Source organism: Metopolophium dirhodum, chromosome 5 (assembly GCF_019925205.1).
Source record: "Metopolophium dirhodum isolate CAU chromosome 5, ASM1992520v1, whole genome shotgun sequence".
Lineage (NCBI taxonomy): Eukaryota > Metazoa > Arthropoda > Insecta > Hemiptera > Aphididae > Metopolophium > Metopolophium dirhodum.
Window position 1 is genome coordinate 24,712,180 of NC_083564.1, and position 26,078 is coordinate 24,738,257.

The window sequence follows — 26,078 nt, forward strand, 5'->3', positions numbered from 1 at the left end:
TTTCGTGTATTAAATTGTAATAACTATTGAAATAATAATACCCCTCTGTTAAATTGGTAATTTTGTTTTCTTATAATGTCTTCTATTTTTGTATAAATTGTATAAATAGTTTAAGATTTTTTTTATCTTAAAATATCTGAGGAATTATGGAAGTTATGATTTTAAGAGTGATTAATAGCATTAAATGCATTGAACATCCCACGTGTCAAGAAATGACAAATGACACTAGGGAAATACTCATAGTGTTTGGAGATTTGAGACTTGCATTAATTTTGTTTGTTCACTCACTCTGAACGTAAAACCTCGGTACTTAATCCCATATCATGTGTTTACTGTATTTTAGATAAGGACTCGAGATTAAAATATTATACATTTTCAAGCCTCTAAAGTGTATAGAATTTTATAAAGCATAACATATTATATTATGCATACTATTATTATGCATAATGCATATTCTTCTAACGATTTTAGAGACATATATTTTCAATTCGCATCAATGGCGTACGCACGATTTTTAAATTGTGGGGGGGGGGGCTTGAAAATGAATTACTATTTAATAATAAAAATATAAATAATATTACTATTTACAATTTATTTTGTCCAGTCTAATAATTTCAGACGTTTAGGTGAGGTATTTGAAAATATTTGTACAACTTCAACTCCAACGGAGAACGCCAATTTATTTTACTTATGGGATGATAAAATTAAAAATTCTCAGTTGTAATATTTTTATTGAAAAATCTGTTTAATAACCTTGGTTAGACCGTCTTCGTGCTTAGATTTTCTTTAATTGAATTGAATTTTTGTTTTCTAAAAATGTCGATGAAAAATATTCGTCCAGTCAAAAAAATAATGTAATACAATGTTCATCATACGATTTATTATAGATTTTAAAAATATTAACGATATGTAGACACAATAATTTTCTATAAGCATTTATAAATCAACGTTGACAAAACCACAATTCATCTATAGTTAAAAATGTATCAAATGTTCAATCTGTATAGCTAAAGTTTGAAAATGTAGTACAAGATCTCTCATATAAGTAGGTTAGGTTAGGTTAGGTATACAAACTACTCCTTATTTTTCCTCTAAAAAAAGATCTATAAGCCACATAAATATGTTTTTTTTGAATAAGTAACTATAATAACGAAAACCTTTCGAAAAATTGGTCAGAAACAAAAAAAACGTGTATCCAGCCCAGAACATATTTATGTTACAAGTAGGTACTGATCATTTTAGGAAAATTCGTATGTATGCATATACAATGTTTTTGCGAAAATGAGTTCACACTTCCGTCTCCGATCAGAATCGATTTTCGTAAACAATGACATTATATCGTTGAGTTCAAATTTAACACACATACATCACTGTGACCCACTCGATACTCACTATACAACAGAGCGATACCCACATTCCCATTTTCTATTTATGTTGCTATTGCGGTAAGACGTTTATGAATTTACGTCCTTTCTTACTAGTTCACTACAGTTGAAAAGAGATAAATATTTTTTTAAAAAAAATGTATAATGATACGAGCAATGGGGAGGGTTACAGCCCGTTAGCCACCCCCTCCCCCCTCATCTATTCGTATTCCAGTGAATTTCGCAGTATCACCAGTCGTGTGATTATAATGGAATTTCTAATTTATTTATACATATAATTGTTGTACATGAAGGATTATTAATTCACACCACACACATAATGCGTGTAATTAAGTTTATGTATCACCTTCGTTGTATTTGTACCTTCGTCGTAGGAATCCTTTCTTCGCGTTACATTATTGTATTTAGTGAATAGTATTATTCAACTTGCAAACGGCGTGTCAGAACTACGCGACCATGTATAGAAGTACCTACTTTTTGTCTCCATTTAATGCCACAGGGTCATCTAACTTTACGTTGACAAACTGCAGGCTGAGATCGCGTACAATATCTAATATATATTATTGTCCTAACCGTCTGCACAGAAGTTTTTTAATCCAAATTTTGTATGACCCCGTTTAAGCCATACGGTAAACACCGAAATATTAAATAAGCGAATGTAGAAGACGTTATACATAGTAAGCTAAACAACGAGTTCTGCTTAAGAACTGTAGTAACAACTAGTTAATATGTACCCAACACTAATATTTAACCGTATAATACACAGGTATAGTTATTAAAATACGAAATACTCAATTTTTTCTCAGTACCACTTACGTTTACCTAATATATTTATTTAAAATTTCCAAACGTATGTTGTAATAATAAAACGATGTGTATTATTATCGTAATTCCTGGTAATTTTTATTGAGTTCAGTTTTTAGTAAATTATTAGAACGCAAACATTATTATTTATTACCCCATTAACACATAATAGTGTGTATTACACGTAAATACACTTTGTTATTTTAATTACATTTTGTATACTACTTTTTTTTTATTTCATATAATATTCAACCAGGGAGTGACGAGTTTTTATATTTTATGTAATTGTGTGTGATATTATGTGCGACAGACAGACACGAAAGTGGCAATAGGTTAAGTTAGAGCGGTATATACAGTGTGTAATATGATTTGGTCTTTTGTAAATGTTCTTCATCCCCGCTCTTCCAATAGGTATCTCGCTGTTTATTTTACATTATCTCTATAAGAACAAAGGGATTGCATTTTAGAAGTTTATTATATTATCATCACTGTGCCGTAACGGTCATTGTTACCGTTACTGGTTACACTATTGTTTGGGTACGTGCAATGATAAAATATCTAAGTCATTCCAAAGTAATACAAGATAAATTTAGTATGGGGATCATCAATAGAATTAAGTATTTTTGAACAGACCTATAATATTATATATTATACAGTCAGTTATTATAAACATAATTGTAATGTTACTTCGCAATGTGTTTCTTTTAAGGGTGCCTGCATACACTCATCTATGAGATTTTAAATTCTCTAAAAAGTATCCTGCTTTGTAGTATGAAATTAAAAATGTATTCTGTCGTTTAAAAACAATCATTAATAGTAACATATTTTCATTGACAAGTAATCGGTATTATTGGACATTTTTTCTTTCCATGTCATTTAACGTTATTTTAATCACTATACTTTCTCAAATTTACCTTCCATATTATTATATTACATACATACGTTTTTATAACTCTGTCTATATTTTGTTCTTGCCTACCACGGGCAAAAATGTATTTAATAAATAAATATTATATATATATATTTCTAATAAAATAAAATGGGATGAAATAATAAAAACTATATATTTATTTTGCTAAATGTATAGGTACTTTTAATTTTCATTTCTCAACTCTCGTATACATTGTATAATATATTTTACATATTATATTTTAGTCGTCTAAATGATAGAAATTGAATTATTATTAGTACACTCATAATTAATAATATATAGGTATAGTGTACCTACTTTTATTCTTTATTATAGACTGTAGTTAATGAGCTTAAAGGTTCAAAAGACTAAAATACAATTTGAAGTATTTTCAGTAATTTCTAGAAGATTAATAGATTTAAAAAGTCAATTGAACTATCTGCTAGTTTGTAAGCCATAATTCTTAAATCATTCTACTTAGAATTCTCATATTCTGTCTAAAAAATAAATATCAAAATATATTTTACTTTTTCTTATAATCTATATTAAGTACAAAAAGTTTATATAATAAATTATAACAATTAGCGAAACTCAATGTACATACTCTTAAATTCTTGTCATATATTTTTCTTATTTAAATAACGTTTAACACATTATTATTATTGGTTCACTTCGTAAGTTTGTTTAACTATTTATCAATTATCATAAATTTACACCATTTAATTAATTTTAAACAAACTGTTGAGTCTTGAGTTAATTAACACATTTTACATTAAATAATTATTAGTTTCATTAAAATTCTGACAATTCTATTTATATACCTACTTTATTTTAATTAAGAATTTTAACGAATGTTTAACAATATTATACAAATATTTAGTACGGCGAGTTAATATCTTAATAATATACGACATTGATATACGAGAACTTCGAATTCGTTTACTTATACCGAATTGCAGACGTCATCATAGTTTGTATTTATTAAAATTTGTGTAGTTGTTAAGGACGAAATAGTACCTATCGTTAAAATAATAAGTGATTGTTTCATTATAGGTAGATAAGTACTTTTTGTGCAAAACATTTCTCGTTATGGTACGATCCGATGAAGACTAGGTTAAACGATAACATTATCGAGTTAAAGACATATTATTATTTAAATGTTTAAACAATAACTTACCGCAATATTATAATATCTCTGTAAGTGTTCTACGTCGATCAACTATATACGTTAGCCTGCGGCTGCAGGACGAGTCACTCGTCATTGCAGGTAGGTATAATATGATATTAAGTTGCCAACAAATTTTACTCGTTTACTGTGGTACCAACGAGTACGATTATTTTGTTAGGCTAAATTGCGCCGCGGTCGTTGGTCGTAGCGGTAGTTAAACCATGGTTTCCCGCGTCGCCGTACCCATCAAAGGCGAACGGCGTGGAGAACACTGCAGCAGTAAGGTATCTACGTGATATTTATTTCAAGGTATATCTGCGCGGAGGGGACGCAGCTGCGGCTGTTTATCCACCTCGGGCGTGTGCGAATCGCCCATAAAACATTGGCGATTTTGGCCGGGTCGTCTCGAGTGTTCTGCAGAGTATAGGTACGCCACCAGTAAAAGTCTGTCGGTGAGAATCGAACAAGTGTATACCTATACCGCGGTATACCTGTTTTGTTATTGCGAACCCGTCTCCCAAAACCGCAAGCGGACTAGAGAAACAATATAATTGTTATTAGCACTGTCCGAGGGGGTGTATAGTAGGTATTATTAGTATTCATCGTCGTCATCAAATTATTAGCATTATTATTGTTACGATCGCCGCAATTCCGTTCAGCGTTTATTTAAGGCCGACGTCCAAGACGTTGTGTATACATACTGTAACAGTGTAATACAATACTACCTATATACGTACTACATATATTTTTATATCGCAGGCGGTCTGTCATAATATTGTCGTGTCTTGAAATCACGGGATTTTTTATTTTAGTTCTATTATACTATAAAATTTCATATTTTAAACTTACTTTTTGCAATACGCAGTTAATACGTAGTACACCGCGAGACATGTCGTCGTCTGCGGAAACCCAGCGTGACGCAGGCGTTCAGAAATTATTCTCAAAAATCGAAGGACATATTATTGAAGTAGTGATTTTTGGGGAAGACAATATATATAGGTAAGTACGACGAAGTCTGTGCGGAACAACCCGAAACCCCATGTAAGGGTACAATATCAGTTGCAGTTATATGGGCTTAAATATTATTATCGAGGTTTATCGTTCATGCAAACGATCGTCGTGAAACAGATGTGGTTCGGTTAGCGGTAACTTATACTATATACAACTAGACCGCATATTGATTGCCCTTTTAATAACGTTAACGTGTTTTAAAAAAATAAATAAAATAAAAAAAAAAAAATACACAAACTGTATTAGTAATGCTATACGGAACGGTTGGATCGGCTTTAGTTGTCATCCTTTAGACTTTTGTTTTCAATATAATCCGATCATTAAAAAATGAGCTAGTTGAGGATTATTGTGTCATTCAAATCGTATTACTTTAGACGTAATTTATTTTATTTACATGATAAATTACACAGAAAGAAATACGCAGTAAATCGCAGTAGTGAACCACTAAATACCGTTGTGCGGTTTCAATGAAGAGAAAAGTGCTGTTTAAAGGCTGAAATATTTTCGGAAAATGTAGTTCTTTTATCCGTCACTCGTAACACTATTGCTTGGTAATAATATTATTATTAAACAGTGCCGTAGCCAGAAGCCGCAACCCTCCCCCGACAAAAAATTGTTTTTTTTTTTTTTAACAACGATGTCATACAGGAGCAGGTGATAAGTATAAGAGTTCCACAAAAACTAGAGAAAAAAATTAGCGCCTCTCCAAAAAAAAAAAAGTCTGGTAACGGCATGGCGCTGATATAAAATAGATAATATTGTATATTATAATATAAGACGGCGGGTAGAATGTTAATGGTTTTCTTATTCCATTTTTGTGAGCGTCTGAAATATAGAATTCCCATACCGTAAATATTATTATTACGGCCGTGTATATAGTGTTGTCGGTACGCCGGGCTATTATTTATCCGGTGCGGTTTTTTTTTTTTTTTTTTTTGATAAGTTTTGGTGCGCGTTTCATTTTTCGATAAAACTAATATGGTCGTTACGCGGATGCTTCCGTAATTTGAAAATCCATGCATTTTTCATAAGCCACGGTCAGACGACCGGCGCTATAAATTACCAGCGAACGTGTATATCAAAAGGCGTTTTTCGTAAACGAACAAAACGAGGTGGAGAAAAGCGGTGTTCTCGCGGATCTTTGAGCGCACTTAGATCGACAATCGATTGGACGGGTCGTCTCTTTCACAGAACGTCGTCGAACAGATTGGACCGTCGGCGACTATTGTTGCCGTCGTTGTATCATCAAACACGATATTATCATTACACGATTACTACTAATGAATTCGACGGTTTAGCCCGCTGGAACAGTGTAAAATGATTTATTGTGTTGGCCATATAGTGCTCGTGTAATTATTTACGGTTCACCCATTTTACCAGCATTTGCGCGTGTATCCTGTTAAACTGCTGCAGCTTATAAAATCTAAATTCGTTCTTTATTTTTTTTTTTTTTTGAGAAATATAGATATAGTGAGTGTAAGTGAAGGAGAAATACAGAGCGTGCTAGTGGGGTGAGGGGGAGAAAGAGAGTGAGAGTGTGAGAGAGAGAGTGAGCGACTTGACTATAATTCTGTTGTTGCAACAGTAGGTAATAATATTTACATTTTACCATCGCGCCGTTTATAATATTTTGAAATAATTAATTAATCCGACCAATCGTTTTGCAAATAATATCATAATATAGGTACTCAGCCAAAAATTCCAAATTCACTGAACATACTTTTCAACTAAAATATATTACACAAACGTGAAAACACCGAATGATAGCGGTATCATTGGTGTAATATAGTAATGTGCTTACAAATCGCATATATATAATATACAAACATCACTACACGCACCTAAATAAACATTATAGAAATAAATCCACTTACGAAATATATGTGTATAAATATGAAAAGCTATAGTACTATTATTGTTTTTTTTTTTTTTATCACTTGAAATATTACCACAATGTTCAGTAACAAAATGTTCCGATACTCTAATAAATTGTGGACGTTAGTGCTATTTTTCTATCAATTCAAAGCAATAATAGTAAATATTTTTATAATTCATAGAATATAAAAGTATAACATTATAATAATATTATGTGCATAGTGTATAGTTATAAAAGTCATATATATATATAATAGACATAGTAAATATAGTTTTTTTTTTTTTTTGATGGATTGACCAACAATAAATATAATCGTCTGCAATAAATTGGATTCGCTATAACTCACGTGTTATATGAAAAGACGACCTTATTTTTTAATATGAAATTCTGAACCAGATTGTACTCTGTTCGTATAATAATATATCCCTAGAAATATTCGTAGCTATTATTTTATTTTAGTAGTTTTGAAAACTTTCGACCGCCACAACATTATACCTACCGTATCATATTTTTATTATGTGTGTAATGCTGTTGTCTCCTCCTCCTCCGCCGTTGTTTGTTAACAGAATCACACTTATGGTTTTCCAATAACAGTATAATAATATTATTATGATATATTTATTTTGAACACTCAAAAATATTTGTTTAGAACAATTTTGAAATAATTGCGTAGTATCTGATCAACTTATAACTTGTACATTAATAATCACAATAGTTTGAAGTAGTTTTAGATATTATAATATTGTTTCTGTCTTATTTGACATGAATAAAAGTTTTTAAGAAATCAAATAGTTATTTAATTTTGATTTCATGACTGACAATAGAACTCCTGCAGTGACTCTTCCAATATTTATAATATACAATAATATGCTATAAATAACACTAATCTGCCGTGTTAACTAAAATAGGTTCGAGATAACTCCATTAATAATTTATTTAAAATTATTATATTTGATGCTCGTACGTAAATTATATATTTAAAAATATTTTTTTTTTTTTTTGTTATTAAAGTATTTTTATTCAATCTGTTTCAATACATGAACAATAAGAACAATTGATGAAAGTAAATAAAATAAAATAAAATAAAAATAACTAACAGATTATCCCGTATGTAGAGGCCTCCCAGCGGAGGTACTACGACATGAGTAGTTTAAAAATATAAAATATAATTATTTTAAATCTTTGATGAACTATAGTGCGGAAATTCCAAGACAAACCGTTTCATTACGGTAATATTTTATACTCGAAACATTTTTTTTTTTTTTTTGTAGGTAAGTGAAATAAACAGCTTTCATTGAACCAACCTCTAACAATAAATTGGGAGGGGTTCATAATTACATTTTGTGGGAATACCATGTAATAATATAATATAATAATATTTTCAATTCATATCCGCATAATACTAATATAATCAACAATAACATCAGATTATGAAAAACATCATATATCTTTGAGTTGTAGGTACGCATAATTTAATTCTGTGGTATGTTCAACACAGCTGACATCCCAACTTTAAGTGTGATGCAAGTCTTGTGAAAATTATGGATTTAAGTATACAGTGTTATTGTTTTAACTGAATTATTTTGAAAATGTCTAGCATATTATTTAAACAAGTCATTCATAAGCAACATTTTAGATGCTTATCGTTGTAATTTTTCAATTTATATTTACTGTTTTAAATAAAAAATTATTTTCTCATAACTAAGCGAAATATTTTTTTTTGTAGGTTCAATAATGTACACGAATTGGATTTTTAACGAGTAATTTTTATATAGTATAATTAATTATTTATAACTTATGAGTATTTAAAGTATAGACGGGTGAACAACAATTTGTGGGGTACTCCCCGTGCCATTCCACTCAGCTTGTCTTTGGAAAAGTTCAAATACTTATAATAAGTTATAACTAAATAACTACTTGTTTGAAAATATATTTGCATAAATTGAAAAACCAACAAAATAGTCTTCCTCGGAATAAAAAATGTATGGAACCATTAAAAAAAAATATAAAATCTTAATAAAATTATAACGACAGAAATATAAAAAAATATAATATCATCAATCCATATTTAATATGGATTGATGATATTGATATATACACACTTTTAAGTTATAACTGCAGTATATTAAATATGTTTTACATATTTTAACCGTATACGAAAAACTTCACTTCAGATAATCAAAAATGTGATCAATAGATGACAATAATAATTATTTTATGTTAAATAGGCGTAAAATTTATCGTCGGACGGAATCGGACAAGGAAACATTACAGTGGTTTATAGTGAACAATTTCTAGTAAATTCAGATTTATGTGATTTAAAACATCTAAAGGGTAGGTATTTCAGCGTCATTTAAGTGCTACAATGAGAAACTTTTCAAGCTACGGAAAATGAAGTACATAATTTGTACGTGTCCACCTCTTGAGAAATAACACAATACCGCAAACCGCCGCAGTTTCCGCCAAGCCGATTACGAAGGGTCATTTTCTACATCTGTTTTGATACCACGGTAAAGATGTATAAATGTATTATTCAAAATAAATTGCAATCGTTCCGTAAAAAAACGCGAAATCCGTCGATAGCTTTTCCGCGAGCACAAACGCGCACACACAAATATGTATACAGATACGTATATACCTACACATTATATGTATACATTTTACATATACACACACACACACGCACACACACACACTCACACACGCGCGCGAACGGGATTATGGAGCATCGCAAATAAAACCATCAAAAGTATGATTAAACGCGAATCAGAATTTTTACGTTGACATACCCTTTGAATAAATATACATATACATATGTTTAAAAAAAATCCAAATTGAAAAGGCGCCGAGACGTGCGTACGTATATACATATACAGATGTCTCGCACACAGTTTTCGGAGCGTTTCCGAACCATCCCAGGGGCATGTGCGCGCATAATGCAAATATCGGGGTCTTTTCGGAAAAAAACCCGCGGATACAGATACGGTTCCGGGTTTCCCTTCGGGGAAGGATTGTCGGGCTCGTGGCAAAAGGTCGTGTGCAATAGTATATATAGGTGCCCGTCATATATAGCTCTCCTGTGAGCGCAGTTGTCCTCCCCCCCCCCCCACGGCGTGGGCCTTTGCCTTAAATATCTCCGCTGGTGATCTGCAGCAAAATCGTAGCGATCGTGCGCATAAGATGTCTTAACTTTTAATTAAATGTAATATCGCAGTCTGCCGCTTCCGCGCAATTGAGTAACCAACGGGTTGTTATACTTTTCGCGGTATAATATTTTATTTCGCGTGATACCCAATAACACACATAATGTATAACGTAGGTGCACGCACTGAATTGTGCTGTCGGACGCGTATAACGAATGACGTTTAAGGCTCTGATGGAGCGCCCCATATTTGTTTTGCGGTTGTAGAGTGTAAACCTGCAATATGTGGAAGGTGAGTTTTTATGTACTTTCCGATGTCCGATTACTGTTTTGGTCGTATGGATTTGTATTTATTAGCTTCTCTTCTGGGTTTTGTGGGAAAGTAACTTTTTGATTTTTTAATTATAAATCAAAATTTATTATTTAAAAAAATAATTACTCAATAACGAAAATAGTTTTTTCAGATCCTATATACATACGTATTAAGATGTAAATGTCAAATATTTCTCCTATATTATAACCTATAGTAGAAAAGGTCATTGAATACAAATTTGTTGAGAACATTTAAATTTGACCACTGGTAATAGGTACTATATAGAAAAAAACTTTCTCTTTTAGCAGATTCCACTACCTAGTAAATCAGTAGGTTGAGGGAGCGATTTCAAGGAGCATTTTAATTGTTTCAGAATTTTAAGTGATTTTAGCCATCTCACACACTATAACGTTCAAATGTATACAATTAGACATTCCATAAATAATGAATTGCCAATATTCCAATAATTCCAATAATTCTCTGTTCTAACCGCTACTGGAGAATATAGAACAATATTATTGTGGAATGAAACTAAATCAACATTTCAATAATTCAACAACTAGTTTATTTATGACCAGTAAGTACTGTGTATTGTATTTAATATAATTATACACAAACATGGTTACCAGAATATCATCGATATCGATTGTTGTATTTTTAGAGCAGGTAGGTAAAATGGTGTACAGTTGTATCATATATTCATTGATGATCGGTTGTCATCATACATTATCTTGGCACTGTCCTAGCGTAACGATTAAGTCAAAAAAGTGGTTCCTACCAAAACGTGGCTAAATGGCTTAGGCCAATATACCACGACGATCAATAGAACTATCTTAACACTTATTTTAATTTCCTGGTTGATGATCGCGTCAATCGCACATTTTCATGTTGCTAACAACGAGTGGTCGTACGACGGCGGCGGCATTGGCGAGACTCGTGGTCTAAAGCCTGGAGGTGTAAAATCAGTTTGGCGACATATTTTGCTGAAAAACGCCGCCAGCACGGTGCCAAGATTTTTTTTAAAATAAAAACTAACATTTCCTCTAACATCACGCACCTTTGTAATGTAATATTATATCGTGGGTGTATTTCCAATAACTATTTGTTCGCAGTCGATCACAATATTATGCAGAATATTCTATTTAGTTGCGGATAAATATATATTTTAACAGGCCTGCGCAATTAACGATAATTTTCAGCTGAGTCAAGTTAAGTGTTGATAGAAAACATTTTAAGAAGTTTAAGGTTAATAGCAATCCTAATTTTTTTTTGCTCAGTTAAGTTAAATGTTATACGGAAACTTACAATTAACTTATTAACTTATTTTTTTTATAAATTTAAATACCTAGTCAATGATATGGTTTAAAATAATAAAAATTAACTTAACTTTAACTTTTTAACTCGTTGATGCCCTGAAGACTTATATTCTAATGTTATATATATTATTATATAGGTACACCACTTATTGCGATAATCAGTTATTATTATTATAATAAACTGACAGTATAATATTGTATAATATTATGAAATTATACTATAACGTTCAACGCGTGGCTTATATTATTTTCAACTCAGCATGTCGAATAAATATTATGTTTAGCCATTTAAAACAAAAACTTAATTTAATTTTAATAAAATTAAAAATGAATGCTATTATACACGGATATTGTTTGGGTAAATATTTTGCTTTCAACCGCTGTCAGTTTTAAACCATCTTTAAACACAAAGTAATTATATATTTTTCAATTCGAACAAAACCATATAGTCAAGAATTCGTGCCTTATTGCCACTGAAAAAGATTTACTTAAATCCTTATCAATTATTATGAATTTTATAATTTATACGGCGTTGGTCTTTACATACAATTAATTATATTTCTTTCTCTGTTTGTCAGCGTTGATTTAAGTCACACGAATTATTTATTTATATTTCCGGACTATTATCTAAAACTAATATATCAGTATAAAATAATATTATACTTAACATTACACAACTCTATACAACATACACAATATATGTGACTGCCCGTAGGCAGTGAACAAAATTGCATTTGTGCCCCGCAAAGGTACAATACGTACGGTAAGATCAATGTGGGTAGTTGGTGCGTATTAAAAGATTATCCTAAAATTCGATTTCACTTATAGTTTTACGTAAGACCCCGTTGAAATGTAGTTTTGTCATTTCTTATATAGAAACGTTTTATATAACTGGTCGTGACAAACTATTAGACTTTCCATAAAATATTACTCAGGGTTCAAAATAATCCCAACAGGAATCTATAATAGGTACACTCAATTACAACAACTTGCTCGGTCGTAGGTATTACATAGTATAATGGTATGAAAAAATAAAATCCCGAATCCCACGCACAATACAGGTTTCGCTGTAATTAATCATATTTTACCTGCTCAAAACGACCGCGTTAAACCGTTGCTTTTTTTTTCTCTATAATGTACGGATATGAATCGCATGATATCATCAACCGATATTGTTCATATTAATTATGTTACTTGCATACACTAGATTATAATAAAGTTTGATTCGCTCGTTTAATAATTTAACATCTTAACAACGACCGCAGTGTATCGTTAATTTTTGGAGTGCAAAATTTTTCACGTGCCATTGCAAAAAAAATTATACGCCGCGCTGCTAAAAATATCAAAGCTCTAATTTTGAAATGTATGCAATTTTTGCATAACAATCCAGTCTCGAGTGCCCCCGACTTAAGCTCGTAATTACCGTCATTAACATTTTACCACGCACAGCGCGTGCAGAGTATTATAATAATATACGCAAGACTTCAGATTCCATGCGTAGTGCACATATTATATCGATCTGCTGACCATTTCTATAATACTATTGAACGTTTAAAGGGCGTGAATACATTTAAGGCTCTGAACACGTCGTATATTTATCATCTTTGTTGACGTGTAAGACATGAATGATAGCCGATAATAAATGTACCGATACGAACATTATACAATAACGGTTATTTGTACCAGCAATAGAGTCGTCGTCGGCCACATAAACGTCTAAGCGGCATTGAGCTTTAAGAAGGGGTGTATATATAATAATATATAAGAAAAAAAAATCCATAAACATTATTATACGTTACATTTATTTACGAGGCTCAGTCTTTACCGGCCCATTACAAGTCCTAAAATATTATACGATAACTCGCAACTCTATATGATAACACGTTTTCGCGTTAACTTTTTATAATATATATGTGTGTGTGTGTGTACCTATGTACTACAACTGTCAATTCAATCACTTTTTGAACGAAAGTTGTTCGTATTTTTTTTTTTTTTTTCATTATTATGAAACTTTTATTGGGTCATTATTGATGTTTGGAGAGGTAAAAGGGAAGAATGGCGGGACGTATGCCCGTGGACCGGATGGACGGGGAAAGTAAACTCAGTAGAACGACCCAAAAATATGTCCCCTGCAGCAGCCCGGTGTTCGCCTCGGGTCCCTCTTTTATTGTTATTGAAATCGTATTTCGTCGTGTTAAATGGCCTGAAAAAAGTCTGGTCCGCCAACAAACTTTCAAAAAATAATAATAATGACGATAAAATAAAAATAAAAAATCTAGACGTCATTCTATTTCAAAAGTATTTTACAACGTTGGAAGTTTATCCATCAAAGGAAACAATTTAGCTATTTTCGTTTGTTATAAATTGTATAAATTGATGGATCTCATTTTATGCGAAACAAGACAATACATTTTGGTGTCCCATTGACCTGTAAATATTGACGACCGTTTCCATTAAGTGCAGTATTTCTGAACACTGCGGAGCTATAATAAATGCTAAGATATTTATTATAGGCGAATCGAGTTCTGCAATAATAATAATAATAGGTACTTATAAATAATCCATTTCGCGACCATACAATGCTCTGATTTTATTAAATATTTAAATAAAAACTCTGTAAAGAAGTTTCACATCAATATAGTACCTATATTAATATATGTACAGAGCGCTACTTTTTGTATACAATTAAAATACTTAAATGACTAATCCGTTTACCAATCAAATATTTTGATTCAATGTGAATGTTTTAAAAATAATATCAGTTAATCGTTTTTAATTTAAAATCTAAAAGTAAATTCACTAATGAATTTAATGATGGCGTAAGTTTACGTTGCGTTCTCGGCAAAATATGTTTATACATTTTGTGATATTTCGTACGGTAGTCGTTATATCGAAATAAAACGCAACAATTTATCATTATTTTAGAAAAAGTAAATAAAGTAAAATATATTATGTTAATTTTTTTTTATCGTGTAGTTCATACAATTTTAGTAAATGTCACAGATGTACATTATAAATATTATTTTTTTTTTCACATTACGTTTTTCCGTTGTTTTTTTTTTTTATGCGTTATAACAGTTCGCCGTCACGCCCATTAGGGAAAACGACACGAGCCACCCTGTACAATATATTACTCTTTATAACTTATAATTATTTTACTTTTCAATTAGATTTATGTTGTCATTAATATTTTCAGCACGTTTGCCAAGCGCACATAACATACGAATCAGTTATCGCAAACATACTCATTACTATAGTGTATTCATGTAGGTACATAATATTATATACACTATGGGTATGCGCTCGCGTGCGTGGTTTTAATGTTTATAACTACACCTATCGCGTATTTCTGCATGCCGAACTATATTGCACATTAACTCACACGCTGTGTTGTAGTCGTATGAAAGATTCGCCGAACACTCAAAACCGTATCGTCTAATGATTAATATTATATTATTAAGCTCTATCCAAAACCAAACGCTGCCGAGAAAATGAGTGCGTGCAACGTTTAATGCGAGTCACTCAAATATAATTAAATACATTTACCGTCAGTGTTGATCCGTGTGATGTTTAAAACGAAAACTTTGATAAAACATGAATAAATTAACGATTTCAGGACCCCGTGGCTATTTGCGTAATGCCAATCAGTATTTATACAGCGGCCAGTGTTCCCCGGAATCGGTAATACTTGTTTTAATATAAATGTGGATGTGGGTCAAACTTTGTCGATGACGTTATTTTGACGTGCAGGAATTCAATATAGTATGGTGGTAATTTTATAAACGATTATTATTGCTGATGCTTATAATATAATGTTATGATATTTACCGCGAGTTGTTTATCCGCAATATTTAGAACAACGCGATTATTGCTATTAAAACGGAACACTTAAGGGATGAGTGAAAAATTAACGTTAAAAAAACACACGAGATTATATTGTTGTGGATTTCAAAACCGGTTCCGTGGTTGAAAAAGTGTGGTGAGTGGTGACCATGGAAATAACGTCTAGCTCGTCGTTATATTATTGTACTACCTATGTATTGTATACTCGTACACGGTTTGCATATAATATTACTATTATTATTATTTTTTTATGATTAGGTCATATAGAGTACCTACCTACGTAAAGATATATATTATATAGGTATTGTGAACTTTTAACAAACGTCAAAACCAACTCGAGTATTTTGATTATAAAAAAATTCTCATCCGTGCAGTCTATATTATATTTCTACATACCTCTACGTATTATATATATTATATTATATTCATATTCAATTTATCATAATACATTTCATATATATATATATTATTCGAGTATGTTTTTTTTTCTATCTATGCGTTCTTTTTCTAACCGCATGAAAATACAAATATGTATAAATATATGAAATCCTATTGGGAGACCACCACACACAGCCGCCGTCCAGAGATTGGTATTAAAAATAAATAATCAAAATAAATAAATAAGAATCCAGTGGTGATCTGCGTGTAGCTTTTTATTGAAATCCCCTGTCCGAAAAATTGCATACACTGTAATATTATTACTGTACTATACCGTACTACGTATATATATTATATTATATTATATTATATATGTATTATGTATGGTTTGAGAAGTTGAATCGTATCGACCAAGGCAAACTAGACGGGGGCACGTATTATATTATTTTCTCGAATTCAAATAAAAGAAAATATTTAACTTATTTATTTATTTATTTAAAAAGAGCTGTTGTCATTTAACATTTTACTCAAATTGAATTTAAATAAAATACTATTTTTTTTTTTTTTAATACGAATCCGGTTTTATAATTCTCTCTAAAGCGTGTAGTCATCCACGGTGTCTGGTCACGTAGAATAATAATATTATCAACAACCTCCCTTAAGGTGCAACACGATTTATACATAGCATAATAATATACCCGCGTTAGCGGCTGTTAAGAACTTGTTTGCACTTTAAATATATTATTATACCGTATCACGTGCAACCTATGTACACTGTGCATCGTCATCAAGGTGACCCGATATAATATAATACAAGCATTGCTTTTAGAAAATAGATAATCTATAGTTTATTATGTAATTTTTATATTTATGTAATAAATGGATTCTATTTAAAAAAAAATAACTGTACGAAGTGTGACATCGATAGATAAGTTCTGGTCTGGTTTTCACTCCAATTACCCGTCAGCCGAAGAAAAAATCCAATATTGTATTCTTTCGTAATTTAGATTTCATTCAGGGTCTACAATAGTATTATATTATATTATACGCCACGGAGGTAATTAAGTGGACTTAAATTCACTTAAATAAAATAACTAAATAAATAAAATATATTATATACAGGGTGAGTCACCAAGTATGCTCAGACTAGTTTTTTTCAAATTCTTGAATTGTTTTGTACTATTTATTAATAAGGAGTGTTCTTTGGTGATTTTTCAAATTAAAACCTATTAAAGTATAATATAGTTTTTACTATATACTTTGACCATTATTACAAACTATCAAGGTCGATAGAATAATATTAATTTATTAAATTTTCAAATCACCATAACCTCCATGTCTTATAAGCCATGGACTTTTTATCCTTAGAACACAAAGTTGAATAACTCAAAAACTACTTGTACGAATTTTGATTATAATACGTAAAATTATTCACTGAATAATTTACAGTTGAAAAGGTGGGGGAGAGGTCTCATTTGAAAAACAGAAGTTTGTATCTCCACAGAAAATTTCATGAGTAGTACAATGAATCTCAATTAAGAATATTTAATAATTTCAAAAATAAAACATTGAATAACTGCATTATTGAAGAAAAATGGGAGTGAGTACTGAGGATACCTGGTGAATCACCCTGCATAGTTACTATTGAATATTTTACGAGTTGGTCAGTTCATCTTCATAGTTAATAATTATAGATTATCATTTTTATTTATATAGATGTATAGCTATATGGTATTTTGATGGTAGCGCTTTTCATCTTAATACTGTCACGATTATTGTGATACGATTGGTGTTTTATTTTTCCATTACTTAATTTACTTAATTACATTTATAAATATATTATTATCATGTGGGGAAATTTGCAATTGCAGGAAGCGTTAAAAATATCTAACTCGAATTAATGTATGCAATACGCAAAGCTCGAATTTGTGTCTATTTTGTTTTTGTTTTAATTTATACTAAAGTGTGTGATAATCTTCTCGATCTAGTGTTCCGAAAACGACTTATATACCTATGTGGTCTATGTTTTAATCGTTATTTAGCATATTGCATAAGTGTATTTATTTACCTATGAACTTAACGTATAATATATAAGATATATTATGTATATATTACTATATTATGTAAACAACGCACACAATGCAGATAACGAAAAAACACAAATAGCGGGAGGGTTTTTTTCAGTCCACTACCGAGTCGGGGGGGGGGGGATAGACCATGTAATTTTATTTTTACAAAACGACCGCACGATTTAGATAATTATATTATATCATTATTCGTGTGCATTATTAAAACAGGCAATAGGCGCAATATAAGAAGACAAAGCAGTGTAATAATATTTTATAGTAGGTAGGTATGTACCGCGGCTATCTTCTCTATCGGAGTAGATAACCGCGATATTACGTACATAATATTATGAGATTAATCATATCATTATGCTTTGCAAAGATTATATTTATTATATAATAATATTATAGGTATAGCGTAGCTTGACAATGCGGTGCACACAACACAACACAACAACAACAACAACAATATAATATACTCGAGTTTTATTTTTTTACATTAGCTGCAGCAGAGGGCGAAAAAAGAAAAATCAACAGTGCAAACAGAAAAGTTTTTTTTCGAGTTTCTGAAAGTTTTTGTCTCCCTGGGTGGCATGCGCCTGCACATATAACACATAATGATATTATATTCATTTTATGATTCTCAGACGTTCGATTGAATATGATTACTTACCCCAATCGCTTTATTACGTATATATAGTGCGAATAGTCACGGTATATAGGTAGGTAGGTACCTATATGCGGATTTTTACGGTATTATATTATTATTATTATTATTATTATTATCTGCCGTTGTGTCGTGATTTATTGAGTGTACTTATACTTACTTATAACGGTGCCGGCCGGGATCGACGCGAGGGTGGCAATAGTCTTCGAGTAACCCATAAACCTTCGGGCAAGTGTGTTCGGGCCACATTTTGTTGTCGAATCGCATCCTGAACATTGTTTTTTTTTTCTTTTACACAGTGTTTGTAAGTTCGTAATACATAAATAATAAATAGAATTGGGCGTACAACAATACAATATAATAAAAAATGCTTGTCACGGCCGACGAACTGATATTTATAAGCGCATAAATAGGTAGGTACATAATTATATTATGGAAAACATAGGCGAGTGCGGCCGTGTGTCACAAGATCGAACGAAGACGTTATTTTGAAACACTTTAAAACGGTTGTTGTTGTTGTTGTAACCGTGTACGTGGTAACTATAACACTATAGAATGAGAGCAATAATTCGAAACGAGTGGTAGGCCACCTACTAGTTATTACAACTGCCTCATTAGTAAATAAAATAAATATCCAAAGGTTCATAATTCATATTATGTTCGGTATAGGTAGATACATAATACAAAATACATAATTATGTGGAAAATGTAACGGCGAGTAAGGCCGTGATCACGAGATCAAACGACAACGTACTTTTGAAAAACTTTAAAACGGTTGTTGTTGTTGTAGTAGTAGTAACCGTGTACGTGGTAACTATAGTCGGAAATCCATTGAAATTAAGGTGGGCTAACATTATTAACATCAAAGGTGAGTGGGGGCGCTTCGATCCCACACAACTAAAAAAAGGTGGGGGCTCCGCAAGCCTCTTGATCACTGCCTATGTATTACAATTTCAAAAAATGATATAATATACCACCTATTATAGTTACTACAACCACATTAATAAACCAAATAAATATCGAATGATTCATACTAAGTTCGGAATATGTAAGTACATAATACATAATTATGGAAAATGTGGCATATCATATCTATCACAAGAGGGGCAAACGACGATGTTATTTTGAAACACTTTAAAACAGTTTTTGTTGTAACCGCGTAGGTGGTAACTATAATATATAGTGGCCGTAGAATGAGGTCAATAATTATAACAAGTAGTATACCTGTACCGTAGTTACTAGAACCTCCTCGTTGGCAAATAAAATAAAATAAATATCAAATAATGCGGATGTTCGGCATATAACATAGGTAGGTACTGCAATATTGTTATTTGTTGTTAAATATTATTTTTATTTCCTACATAGATTAATAAACCCTGTTCAATTCGCTCGTTCTCTTAGTATACCTACCTACTGCAGATATCATGCGGGTGAAAAAACATTAAAAGTTTTAAATAGGGTTAATTTATGTGCATTTCATGTAAATACAATATTATAGTTTTTGTAGATAATCTATGAACAATAAAGTACAACGAAACGGTTGTAGAGGAATAAAAACCCCATTACGACTTTTATTTAATAAGCACATTTTAAGAGGACACTAAGTATAGGACGGGATGCGAAAAACAAGACTGTGCTTATTAAAAAACTTTTCTTCCTCAGTGAATTTACAACTCGTACCTACATATATATAAAATATATTCCCATACCGAAAATGTTTATTTACATTATTTTATTAACAAACGGTAGTCAAGGATTATTTTTGTATGACCTGAGTTATTATTTTTAATGGCGTAAATAATAATAATTAATAAATAAACTATAATATTATTATTATTATTATTCCATTTGTATGGTGCGCGACGCATTCGAATAACCTAAATACTTGTAAAAAAAAATACTGACCACAGGCGCAAGTACAGTAAATTGAATCGTATTACATATACATAATATGATTAAATGTTTATGATAATTATTAATGTTGAGAACATTTGGTAAATTAAATAACGTGTAATTGACTGCATAGTGTGCTATAGTGTGAAACCACCGTTAAAAAAAGGCTGAAAGAAAATTAACGTGCTAAAAACTCGATTGATTGTAAAACATTGCCAGTTAGTTTTGGTCTCAACGCATCGTATGATATTACACAGACTATCGGTAATTATTTGTTTAATTAGGTTATTAATTTTATTCCCAACGGACAATGAGTAGGTACAGATTAAATCAAAACGATTCAAGTGATTATCTTACAGTAATATTTTTATTATTACCAATTATTTAGGTCAAGTTTCAACGTATTTATTTTATTTTCCAACAGAAATATAATAATATCTTACTATTGGCCCATTTACAATTTTAAACCAATCATTAAATCAGTTTGATTATTCAACCACAGACAAATAACAGTTTTTTTTTCGGTTTTCGACGATTGTATAATGGTTCTTATTGTTGGATAGTTTTAAATTGAAAAAAAAATCCGAAAATCGTCTGAAGTGTTCGCACGCTATACTTACGTCAACCCATCTGTATCATTGTTTGTTATTGTAACTGACGTCTCTTTTCAATTCTCCAGAGAAACGATCTATTTGCGAGTGACTTGTTTATCTTTATTTGAGTACTGTTCGAAATGGTTTTACGATCAGTGACAGGGTGGCATCAATTGATGACCAGCGTGGCAGCGTTACACTACTTACTTGACAGTTTTATCCAACAGTGAATCCTAAAAGAATTAACTAATAAATTAGGAAATTCACAAACGAGTGATGTGATAATATTATACGATTTTTTTTTCCTTACTCATAATATAATTATAGTATTAATTAAATTGCTCCTTTTTTAATACCAATTTATTTAAAAACATGGTATAGTATAATATAATAAATTGCAATTTAGTCGAAACCAATTTAAAATAAAATAAAACATACTAACCCAGCGGTTAGAAGTGTTTACAAAAATAAGCTATACATGCATAAATAATTGATTAAGTTTCGGGTTTTATCCATTTATGCATTTATAATTTATATAATATTATTATAATAAACAAAAGTTCCAGTATAAATTGATATCAAAAATATCAGTGTTTAGATGACCCGTCAGTTTCAAAAAAATAATCATCATGATGTTTTGGAGGTTATAAATATTTCTTGCTGTCGATGTTAATTTTTTTTGAGATCAATAAAAAAAAAAAAAAAAAAAAAAATATTTCTTATTTTTAATTCGCCGTTAAAAAGCTCGAAAATATAGATGGAATCGCCTAATAAGAATTTTTTATTTTCTTAGAAAAAATATGAAATGTTTAAAAATAATATGAGCTGACGTGCTGGCATATTATTATATCCTCTAAAGACTGAAACAGCCAGTTTTGAAGCTCCTATGGTAAATTTGAATCAACTCGGATGTGGAGGCTCGAACTAGGTTGATATTAGTTGAGATAATGTTGGTTTTTTGATTTCGGCAGATTTTTTTTTCTAAAGAGTAAACTAGAATTCTATGTGAGTGGGCATAAATGAGCAGGGTGGTTACCAGAAGAAAGGCCACTTCTACAAAGAGCAAATTTTCTGGAATGCTCCATGGTTTTGGACATATAACTAAAATAAATAGTTCTACATATAAAAAGTGTTTGTCACCGCAACTAACACATTTCGGGAGGTGGATTTGCTATGACCCGATCATTAAAAACTGGGACATTGTATTGTTTGATTGTTCTATTTGGTTTTTATTTTGATGGAGTCTGAACAATTGATTGCAAAGATGTCTTTGTTTTTGAGAGCAAGATCCAAATCTTTAAAGAAAATGGAATTTTCGTCTTTAGATTTTTTGGTATAAATAAATATTATAAATAATACAAGCCAGTGACTACGTGAATGAATGATTGGAGGAGGTAATTCGATTGCGATAATAGATCCATACATTGTTTAGACTCTAATTTCGCGTTGGCGTTTTTGACGTTTTTGTTAATACAATATATATGTTCCTCGAGCTCATTTGTAACCAAAAAGAAGCATATCGAGACATATTTTCAATGTTTACAATTTGCTGTGTTTGTTAATTGAGATGGCAACATGATAAATTGAGAACCTGTAAGAGAAATATACTCTTAATTTGGTTTGGATCGTTGAAATTGACGTTTTTTTTTTTTGACCCACTAATTGAAATATTATTAGTTATATTTTACATTTTTTAGCAACAACGGTGGAGAAATATATGACTAATGAGTATAATTAACACACTTATGACAAATTAGATATATTGACCGGGAAACGTATTACCCTGCCCTGTAAAAAATGTATTTTAATGAGTATTGAGTTGTCTAAAAACACCAGACAAAGTATACGTGGACCGTATGCATACAATGCTCGAAAGTCTACAATATCCGTAGCATATTATGCATATTATCAACTGTATACAGTTAATATGTTAACAATTAATTATTATTGTTAGTAATATTAGTATAAATACTATATTATAGGAGGCAGGTGCACAGAGTTCCACTCGAGAAAGAGTTTTTTTTTTAAATGCTATGATTTAACGATTCATCTAAATTAATAACACGTCACTACAACCCGGCAACACTGAGATAGACGGAAGTGTGTGATTAGTTGTTGATCAGTTGTACTCCACAGCCGGTCTGTATCTTGTCCGGTTTTTTAATTTATGGATAGGTACTACACCGTAATAACATTGAAGATTCTATAAACAAAAAAAAATGTATATTATACAGCATAATATTATGTATATACCAAGTGATTCGCCAAGCAAGCTGTCAACATTATTTTCTTCAATAATGCAGTTATTTAAAATCAGAGTTTTGGAATTTCTAAATATACTTAAAGACCATATTTTCAAATTTTTGAGATTTTTTTATATTACTTAAGCATTCCACAGGACTGTGGAAATAAAAACTTCTGTTTTTAAAATGAGAACTCCCATTTCCAACTGTAAATTATTTTAACTGTATAATATAAAATAATCTATCAACATTAATAATTTGCAAAAAAAAAAGTTATGATAAATATACTAGTTTCAATATTACGTCTATTTTTAGTTTGTTTTAAACCATTTTGAAGGACTATTATCTCAGTACAGACATTTAAACAACTAAGAAACAACTCATGCGAATTTTGAATTAGGTACATCAAGATATTATTAAAAAAAATATCGACTAAATAATTTACAGTAAAAAAGGTTAGGTTCTCATCTGTAAAAAAAAAAAGTTCAAGAATTCAAAGCCTAAGTAAGTTTATTTTAAAATTCAAAATATCAGAATTTGAATGAATTCATTATTAAAAGAAAATATGGGTGTGAAAATACTTGGTGAATCCCCCTGTATATTAAGTATATATAGATTATATTATGTATACAATTTATATTATTCTGCCTTCTGGTGCCCCACAGGCATCGTTGTATAAATTAAAATATTGTTTTAATGACGTTAAATTAATTACTCCTGTTACTGTTATTACGTACATCTAGTATTTACTATATAGGTATATTTCATAACAATAAATAGCTGGCAGTATTTATTTTATCCCGTGTTTCCCATTTTATTGTGATGTTAGTTCGAACAAATTGGATTTGAATATAGGCATTTAGGAATTTTAATTTTAATCGTGTAGGTTATTTTTTAATTTTAGTATAAAAAATTACCAATGTATGTATTGAGTTCATGACTTACGCGTAATTACTGAACGTGTAACGAGATATTGCTTATTTGTTTTTATCCTGATGTTTGATTTAGAATACATTTGTTTGTCCTATTATTGTTTGGTGTCACGTCAAAGATAATACTATCGTATAATATATTATCATATACCTACTCTATCAACTACCACTCCTTCTGTGAGAAATATTATTATACAATATTCATAAAATTTCTCTAAAACGCGGTTAAATTACAAAGGAATTAACTTATAAATATAATGATTAGTCTTTTTAAATCTTTACTAGGTAGTCAAATATACAATACCTACACTATTGTATTCAATTGTTGAACAAGCATTACACGTTTGTAAATAATAAATAAATTCTTATGTGTGAGACGTGAGTGCATAATTTTATGACGGACAACTAAATCCATTGTAAGTTATTGAATTGAGTAATCAGAGGACAAGGAGTTGTCATTTTCTCAAAATTATACACATTCGTAAACGACAACAAACGGTATTTTGATTGTATTCTAGAAGTATGGATAAAACTTTCTTTTCTGAAATATTATATAAACCTCTCTATTTTCGAAATCCTTTTTTCCCAACGGACCTCATTTGAAACAACCAAGTACACACAACAAAAATAACACTTAAATTCATTATTTTTGATGACTTTTCATAAGTAAATCGATATTTTTCATTATTTTGATTTGAAAATATATCTATATCAAAACGTTGTACAAGGAATGAATTATATATTTACAGTTGTGGAAATTATTTGACTACTTGAACTGCATATCACATTTATAAGTTATAATTAATTTCTTAGATGTTTGTCAATAATAATAAGAACTTTGATAACTCTACTTCTTCAATAATTCTGCTACGTGTACACTATTATAAACACCTTAAGAAAAACATTATTGAAAACATATTAACATCCCGAGTGTAACACTCAAAATATAACTTAATTCAAAGTTGGATCAATAAAATAAATTGTGGAATTATCTTTGGTTTACTGATGATTAATTTAACGGTAAATTTAATATACTCATTGTCTCCAAACGTATTCGAAAATATATATTTTTAAAAATGTAAAATCCTTTGAAAAAGTAAAATATGATTGTTATTAACAATTTTACTTAGGTATTAGTTAAAGAAATTAGGTGGATAGGTACTATGCATTTTATCGATATAATGCTGCTCTATGTGGTTTATCACACAACTAATAAAATTATATTATATTATTGTGTCGACCGTGGTAAATAGATTAATAGATACATTTTAAAAATATCATTCATGCGTATGGGTTTATATATTTTGTAATTTGTATATTAAAATAATTTGATCCGATGCGCTGTTCCTGGAGGAATCCCCGATGTCCAACAATATTTTTAAACACTTGATTAAAAAAAAATTAACCAAAAACAACATTTGATAATATCAATGTTGTGCCTAGGAAATAATATTCTCTACGCGTATAAGAGTATAAGACACCTTACCTACGCGAATCGTATCGACTGCCATATCATTGTATTTGTGACACTAACAGCT

The 26,078-nt window shown here is 30.5% G+C and overlaps 1 protein-coding gene across 6 annotated transcripts in view; it reads left to right on the plus strand.

The window, feature by feature from the left end:
• The window catches only part of LOC132944689 (uncharacterized), a 382,446-nt gene that overhangs the window by 233,483 nt on the left and 122,885 nt on the right, over positions 1 to 26,078 (plus strand). The window contains exon 1 of one of the 6 annotated variants that reach the window (XM_061014159.1): positions 15,470 to 15,606. The exons of the other annotated variants lie outside the window; for them this stretch is intronic. Coding sequence (XP_060870142.1) covers positions 15,520 to 15,606 — 87 coding nt within the window. The 5' untranslated portion in view covers positions 15,470 to 15,519. Of the gene's footprint in view, positions 1 to 15,469; positions 15,607 to 26,078 lie in introns of those variants that run through there. 6 annotated transcript variants of the gene reach the window in all.